The sequence below is a fragment of the Sinocyclocheilus rhinocerous genome, unplaced genomic scaffold (genome assembly GCF_001515625.1).
Source record: "Sinocyclocheilus rhinocerous isolate Xijiao unplaced genomic scaffold, SAMN03320098_v1.1 scaffold2715, whole genome shotgun sequence".
Classification (NCBI taxonomy): domain Eukaryota; kingdom Metazoa; phylum Chordata; class Actinopteri; order Cypriniformes; family Cyprinidae; genus Sinocyclocheilus; species Sinocyclocheilus rhinocerous.
In genome coordinates this window covers 190438-198472 of record NW_015667273.1, presented here as the reverse complement: position 1 = coordinate 198472, position 8035 = coordinate 190438, and the positions used below count along the sequence as shown (strand labels likewise).

Below are 8035 nucleotides of genomic sequence, written 5' to 3'. Positions count from 1 at the left end.
GCAGTTGAAAAAAACTGTAATATGGAGTCACAACAGCAGCATGTAAAGCAGCATGTATAATTACAGTTTTGAAGTACAGCAGTGTCACACACACCACATGATAATGCTTGACTTTTACTCAAAAACAAACAGATTTCACAGTGTTAGAGGAGACTTTGTATTTAATTATTAAGTTGAACTATGCTTATTGTTGTCTTTTTGCATCAGACATCTTAGTGGTGATATCAAGTATTTGAGAAGGGCATGTATGTGGTCATATGTTCAAAATGCAGGTGGAGACAAACTGTTTACTAGTCAGTAATTGGTTGACTGAAACAGCATGTCTTTTGTGCTTTACTGTGAATTAAATAAAGGTACCTGCCCCACCCACTGGCAACGTACTTGTTTTTGGACACCTTGGGTGATACCGGCACACGCATAAAACACAGTGACAATACTGCCAATGATAACATGTTGACACTGCTATGTAATTTATAGGTAAGTAGTAGTCTTTTTATGGGATAAGAAAAATAATTGCTGTTGTTCTTTCTATCAAGTTCTAAAAAAAAAATATATATAAAAAATAGGCGTAACAGTCTTCATTCATCATTCTATTTTTCTCTTTGTATTTAAATCTGCATGTTACAATAACACTTACAAAGAAATGGGATGTGAATTTTAATCAGAAAATGTTTTTGCTGAATAGTTTTATAGCCATGACCCTGTGATATTGGCTTAAAAAGAGGAACAGCACTCAGCTACTTTACAAGTTATACCCAGAGTCCCAGACAGACCTAGACAGTCTGAAGATATTCTTCTGAAGCAACCTTGTATTCATTGACCTGGGTGAGTATCCACTTAAAATCCATTGAAAATGAGTCAGCAAGTGAATGTACCATGCAGACTCAAATAATGCAACTTCATATAAGCAGAACATCAGACATCATTTTGAGGTGACAAAACTCTGCAATGTGAACACTTACATAAGTTTAGAAATGAAACTGGGTGAATCATTGTAAGAGCGATGACAGCTTTAAAATGTTTTTGTAGAAGCAAAAAAATGTCATTACAGAGGAATTTTATGTTGAATTCCCCATCATAGTGAATGTATGCTCTCCTGTTACTTACATAGATTTATATCAGTTCACTGTAAAAGCATTCTGTCTTGTTCTGGCATGTCTTAATATGTATGCGTTGTTATGAAAACCTGCATTGTGGATGAGAAGGTTGACTTGTGACTTTATAAGAAAACCAATATGTATTCTTGGAATGTATTCTGGATAAGCAGGAAAAAAGCTTTTCAAGCTGCGCATGCGCCACCTTTTGCATTCACATGCGTTCTCATTTGAGTTTCACAGGCAGCTGGATCCAGATCTCAGCGCAAACATTCAACAATGCTTAAGGTTAGCTTTATATGATTGTAATGTAATTGAGATTTTTGCAAAGAGACATTAATTGTAACAAACAGTACTTAACTTTTTTTTTACTATGTCAGTAAACAGCATAGATCTTGTGATCATAGATCATGTGTTGTACATACACTTTTGTAGTCAGATGACATTATTTTTCATTATTTCTCAACCACTTCATTTTCTGTGTCTGGTTGTTTGCTTTCAACAGAGAGAAGTCAAGCCATACTGGAACTTGTCAGTCAAAGTTTTGCATGCGAAGATCCATCAGTCCTATGACTACTGTGAGACAATTTGTCCTCTTAGCAGCAACCAAATATATCCATTTACAAATTGTAATTTTCTTTTTAGCAGAAGTGTAAAGTTTAAAGCAAACATTTTTTATTGCAATAATAACAAAGATTACAGTATGTACACAGTTTAAAGCAAACATATCTAAACTGGTTTGCAGTTTTGATAAAAAAATGTGTGTTGTTGCTTGAACTTGCTCTGCTAGTTACACATGCACTATACTGTATGTAGAGGGATGCAATCTTTTTTCTAATCTCAAAGTCTAAATCAGTATAAATATCAGTATAATACTTAACATATTTTTAAAGGTGTTTCTGGGCTTTCAAAAGCGTTTAGCCCTACAATTTGACAACTATTCCAACAGTAACCTCAATTTATGAGTATACATGCATACAAATAGATCAACACATAATTCTGTCAGGCAATTTACTAACTTTTCCAACCCCACCTCAATTTCTCTTTAGTGACTGCGTCTGACTGCTATGTCATCCTGAACTTACCCACAGCATCGGCCCGTACAAATCGCACCAAGACTATATCAAATAGCAAGAAACCTGAATGGAATGAAACTTTCACTTTCAGAGTGCACAGCAACATCAAGGTAAACCACTAAAAATTTTGTCTGATCTTAGAATGTTTTATTATATTATATCCTGTTTCTAACTTCCGCTATTTATGTCTCCAGTAAGATGTGTCATATGAACGACACTTTAACTCCTTTTTTTCTCTTTTCTATACACAGAACATTCTAGAGATCTTGATCTATGATGAGGATCCATTAATGAGAGACGACCATTGTGCCACTATCCTGTTTGACATCAATAACCTCACACCTGGGAAAAAGGAGACCAAATGCTTTATAATAAATGACAAAGTCAGTGCTATATGGAGATATCATATCTAAACAGACATTTTAACATAAAATAAACACTTAGTTGGCAGAGCCCTTGATATTTGATTTGTGACTACTTTCTTTTTCAGACCAAGGATGAACTGTGGGTGGAGTTTGAGATCACTAAGAGGTGAGTGAGTATGCCTTCAGCAGTTCTAGTGAGCATTTGCAAAAATAGGTACAAGTGAGAACCGGTTGTACAGTTGAATGTACATGTCTATACACATAAATCTGAAAGTGTCTGTTTTGTGTTTAACACACAAATGTGTTGCAGCTCTGAGACACCAACGCCATGCATCTCTAATGGAGTTTTGGTGGTACGAACCTTTACTACAGCTTTCTTATCTGTATCATGGATTGCAGTCAGATGATTTAAAATGATTTTCTGATGTACAGTATAAGAAGGTGTCTTCCTAAAAAGCTACAGTTTTAATATAGGCTACATGCACTCTTAACTAAACCCTCAAAAATATATAAGATAACCTTTATCAGATAAGCTTTATGCTTTCCTTTTAAAACAGGCAGGTCCTTTTTGTGAGCTGAATGTGGAGATAGACAAGCTTCTAAAGAAGACTGAAGGTAAATAAAGACATTTTCATCCACATTTCCCATGCAAATGTTATGATATAAATGTAAATGATATTAGACAGCTACTGGGAATTCAGTGGTATTCAGAAATAACTAAAAGAAAATGAAATCTTAAAATGTTCTGTAATATAAATACATTTTGGAAACACATATAATCCTAGATTTAGGTGTTTTTTGCTTATTCTCTGTGTGTTCCTGCAACGCAGAACATGGTGTTAAAACTGAAAGGGGCATACAAAGAGGGTTTTGTGATCTCAAATTCTGAGGAAAGCTCCAGCTCCCTGAAAACGTTACGTTACTACATCAACCGAGACCTGGAAACTGAACTTAATCTGACCTCAGAGACTGTTGTCAGCCCAGCAAATGTAAGTCATCCATGACAACTGGCATTCCAATTTTATTGTAAATTGCTGTAAAATCTACCACATACAATTGATTACTTATGGAACAGTATGTATGTATACAGTATCTCACATAATGGCTTGTAGATTTATAAAGCACATGAAACAAACAAAGTTAGGCTTTAAATGTTTGCTTAAACATACTTTTCTCCAGGTTGGGACAGTAGTGGATGCTGCTGTTCCAGACCTTGTGGACACTGGATTGACTTCTATCCCTTTAAAACCATTACCAGCCAAACAACAGATTACGGTCTCTTTGCCTCTGGGAGAGGTGAGTTATTGATTCATTAATTGATTCAATCTCAATTAGTGCTGTCAAACGATTAACTGCGATTTATCGCATCCAAAATAAAGTTGTGTAAATATGTTTACATAATATATGTGTGTGTACTGTGTATATTTATTATGTATATATAAATTCACACACATGCATTTATATATTTCAGAAAAATATATTATGTTTATATATTAAATTATATTTATATATAATATAAATTATATAAATATAAATAAATACATGTAAATATTTTGAAAATATATACTGTATGTGTGTGTATTTATATATACATAATAAATATACACAGTACACACACATATATAAACAAAAACTTTTATTTTGGATGCGTGGCATTTTTGGACACTCCAAAAATGGTTTATTGATAATATAGTAACGCATAATACAGTAACTAAGTAACTACAGTAACTTTTCTCATAATTAATATATTAAACAATCCTGTATTTATACTCATATTTTGTGCATTTTATCTAAAAATACCTTTCTTTTTTTTCTTTTTTTCAAAGAATAAAGTTGATCTGCAACTGAATACGGATGATCGGTAACAAATCGTGAATTAATTCACATCTATCTTCAGTAGTAGTTTAATAGTAAATTATAATTTGAATGTATTAAATGAAATATTGTAAATTACAATACTATTTATCAGCTTTCATTTCAAATCCATCCTAACCTCAGAATAAAAATGGTTTTGTGTGTTCTGAAGCTCTGATGAAGAGCTGGATGTGCGTCTGGATTTTGATATCCCAGTGGAAGAAAATAATTTTTTGGTGAAGAGAAAAAAAGTCGTGTCACAGGCTCTACAGAAAGCCCTGAAACTCAGCTCTGCACCTGAGCCCAGCAAGGTACTTTAGACACAAGCACAAATCACCCAGATACTCAGCAAAGAACTGAGGGATGGTTTCCTACTGTACAATATGCAAAGTCAAATTTGGATTCTATTGTTTGTATAGAATACAAATACCCAACAATAAATAGACTAAAATTTAATTCTGTGTTTGATGTGACTCCTCAGGTCCCAGTGGTGGCTGTGGTGTGTTCTGGTGGTGGGAGCAGAGCATTAACAAGCACATACGGTAGCCTTCAGGGTCTGCAGAAGATCCAGCTTCTTGATGCAGTCAGCTACATCACAGGGGTTTCAGGTGCCGCTTGGTGAGAATGAGGAGTCTTAATGTATTTTTAAACATGACTTTGTTTCTATACAGACTGATAAAAACCATGTGTGCCATTTCTCCTGTAAGTTTTTTGTTTAATCCTCATATTTCATAATAAACATATTACATGTTCCTGTGGCTCAGTGATAGAGCATTGAGTTAGCAGCACAAAAGGTCGTGGGTTCGATTCCCAGGGAACACATATACTGGTAAAAAATGTATAGCCTGAATGCACTGTAAGTCGCTTTGGATAAAAGCGTCTGCTAAATGCATAAATTATTATTATTAATTATTATTATTATTATTTCAGGGCCCTAGGCTCTCTTTATGGAGACCCTAACTGGTCAAAGGGTGGCATTGACAAGTCTATGGAGTCTATAAAGAAGGAGCTCTCTAAAAAGGCACTCAGTATGTTTTCCTTAGAGCAGCTAAAGGAGTACAAACAGAGGATGGAAGAGCGAGAGAAGGAAGGACACCTTGTGTCTCTCATCGACATGTGGGGTCTGGCTTTAGAGTATCTTTTCCAAGGGAAGGTAAAAAAAAAAGCACAAATTGTGTTTGCTTGTCTGTTTTGACTGTGTGTTCAAATTTGGTACACAATATAATACACTTTAATTTTATAGAAACCCATGGGTACACTATCTGGAATGCAGAGGACAGTGTCTGAAGGCCAGAACCCTCTCCCCATATTCACAGCTGTTAACCTAAAGCATGGCAAAACAGAAAGTATAATAGATGCAGGTATGTACTAATAAAATATTTAAGTGCCATTCAGCTTCTTGTTTCAGACTAAGACATAAGTCTGAATCATCTTCACATATAAAAAATGTATATAAACAACACATGGGCGGTAAGTTCATAATACCGCAGTATTAACTGTCAAACAAACACAATTGTGCTTAAGCGCGCTCTCTGTAAATAACATCATTTGTTTAGGATGTAGATACTGCCTGCTATACTGGTCTCACACATTATTTGAGTCAAGGTGGCATGATGTCATTGGGCGTCAATGTATGTTCTGCTTTGTTTTAAGAGATACAGTATGTTCATGGAATAATATACTAAACACATATTACAAAATGCTTAAGTATAATATGTACATGTACATAGAAACTGCTGTGCAATAGTTTGAACAAGATAGTGTTTATATCATCTTATGATTAATTATTCATATTTCCTCATGAGCTGATTCGTTACAATGTGGTTGATTTTTTTTTTTTACCTATCTGTCAGACAGTTTACATATTATAAACTCATACTGTCTAATAAGTGAACCAGACTTTCTTATATAGTCAAAAGTTTGTTTGTGTTGAAGTTCATGCCATTTGATTAAATGCGTTCATTCGGAACAAACTGCAACGTCATTAAACATAGTTGACACTTGAGTCGTGCATATTAGAGGAGCTCGAGGTATGATAGTATAATTCTGTAAATAAATCTAATATAAAATACCATAGGTTTTTGTATTATACTTGTATATATAATACATTCATGTTTTATTTGACATGTAATTAATATAAATTGTCATTTAAAAGCATTAAATGTCTGTTGTGATGTTTAATATGAAAATAAATGTAATTTGGTTATATTAGAAGTATAATTATGAATGTTGCATTGTAGCTGTTGCACCTTGTGTACTTTATAATTGTGACCAGTCAAGTACAAATCCTTTTTTACTGCCTTTATATTATTCAAACTTCTTCAAGTGCTGGACTGATGTGCAATGACTGTTGGATACATTTTGGTATCAGCTTCCTGTGAAGTGATGTACAGTATCAATAGCTATAAGAGACTATTCAGCAACTGCTTCTGAAGATATAAACACATGCAAATAATTTTCTTATCCAAAGAGTTACAGAACATTTTAGAATAGGTTCACTGTATGCTTAAGTAAGGAGTATGTAATAAACAATTAGCTTGTAGCTTGATGTTGCGAATAAAAGAGCTTATAACAGATCAATAATCCTATGTTTATTTCTGTTTCCTGTTTAGAATGGTGTGAATTCACTCCATATGAGGTTGGATTTCCCAAATATGGTGCCTTTGTACCTGCACAGAACTTCGGGAGTGAATATTACCTCGGTCACATGGTCAAGAAACTCCCTGAAACTGGATTGTCCTTTCTTGTAGGTGAGATTGAGTGTATGTGCGTTTATGCACATAATGAAAACATGAAACAAAAGAAAAATTTAAGGCCGTAAGAAAGAGAAGGAGAAAGTGGCATGTTGCACCCAGGATCTAAAAAAATTTGTGTTGCTTATTATGACCAGTAGACATCTACATCTCTATTTGAACATGATCCTGTGCTGTAAGCAAATGATGTAAACTGTAATCAGTCACAATTAATAAGTCCAAACTCTGTGTGTGGTTTTAAAGGAATGTGGAGCAGCATTTTCTCTATAAATCTGACAGATATCTGGAGTCTTGCCACAGGAGTCAAACCTTCCTGGACGCCTTGGGCTGGAGGAGGAGTGAGTAACACAGGTGAGAGTTTGTGATGCATTTTAACCCCTAACTTAACAGTTTCATGATAATTATAAGAAATTTTTCTTGAGCAGCAAATCGACAATGATTTCTGAAGGATCATGTGACACTGAACACTGGAATAATGGCTGCTGAAAATTCAGCTTAGCCTTCACAGGAATAAATTATATTTAAAGGGGTCATATGACGTTGCTAAAAAGAACATTATTTTGTGTATTTGGTGTAATGAAATGTGTTTATGCGGTTTAAGGTTAAAAAAAAACATTATTTTCCACATGCTGTACATTATAGTTTCTCCTCTATGCCCCGCCTTTCTGAAACGCGTCGATTTTTACAATGCTCATCGGTCTGAAAAGCGAGGTGTGCTCTAAATGGCCAGCTATCCAGTGCGTTGTAATTGACCGAATTCCTCAAGAGTGTGATGAAAATGTTATGTCCCTTGCCATACTGTGATGCCTTGTCCGGTCGGAGCGATGAGACAAAAACATTAAAACCCATTATAAACGAGGCATTTGTTGCATCCAGTGGGGACATAATTACGG

The 8035-nt window shown here is 34.7% G+C and overlaps 1 protein-coding gene across 1 annotated transcript in view; it reads left to right on the top strand.

The window, feature by feature from the left end:
- Window positions 1-398: 398 nt before the first annotated feature.
- LOC107733547 (cytosolic phospholipase A2 zeta-like) overlaps window positions 399-8035 on the top strand; it is a 10126-nt gene continuing 2489 nt past the window's right edge. The window contains exons 1-18 of the mRNA XM_016545213.1: window positions 399-477; window positions 686-825; window positions 1338-1382; window positions 1600-1672; window positions 2144-2280; window positions 2422-2553; window positions 2661-2701; window positions 2846-2888; window positions 3093-3150; window positions 3358-3524; window positions 3715-3831; window positions 4362-4396; window positions 4562-4700; window positions 4871-5007; window positions 5320-5542; window positions 5633-5750; window positions 7002-7139; window positions 7386-7493. Coding sequence (XP_016400699.1) covers window positions 1374-1382; window positions 1600-1672; window positions 2144-2280; window positions 2422-2553; window positions 2661-2701; window positions 2846-2888; window positions 3093-3150; window positions 3358-3524; window positions 3715-3831; window positions 4362-4396; window positions 4562-4700; window positions 4871-5007; window positions 5320-5542; window positions 5633-5750; window positions 7002-7139; window positions 7386-7493 — 1675 coding nt within the window. The 5' untranslated portion in view covers window positions 399-477; window positions 686-825; window positions 1338-1373. The remainder of the gene's footprint in view (window positions 478-685; window positions 826-1337; window positions 1383-1599; window positions 1673-2143; window positions 2281-2421; window positions 2554-2660; window positions 2702-2845; window positions 2889-3092; window positions 3151-3357; window positions 3525-3714; window positions 3832-4361; window positions 4397-4561; window positions 4701-4870; window positions 5008-5319; window positions 5543-5632; window positions 5751-7001; window positions 7140-7385; window positions 7494-8035) is intronic.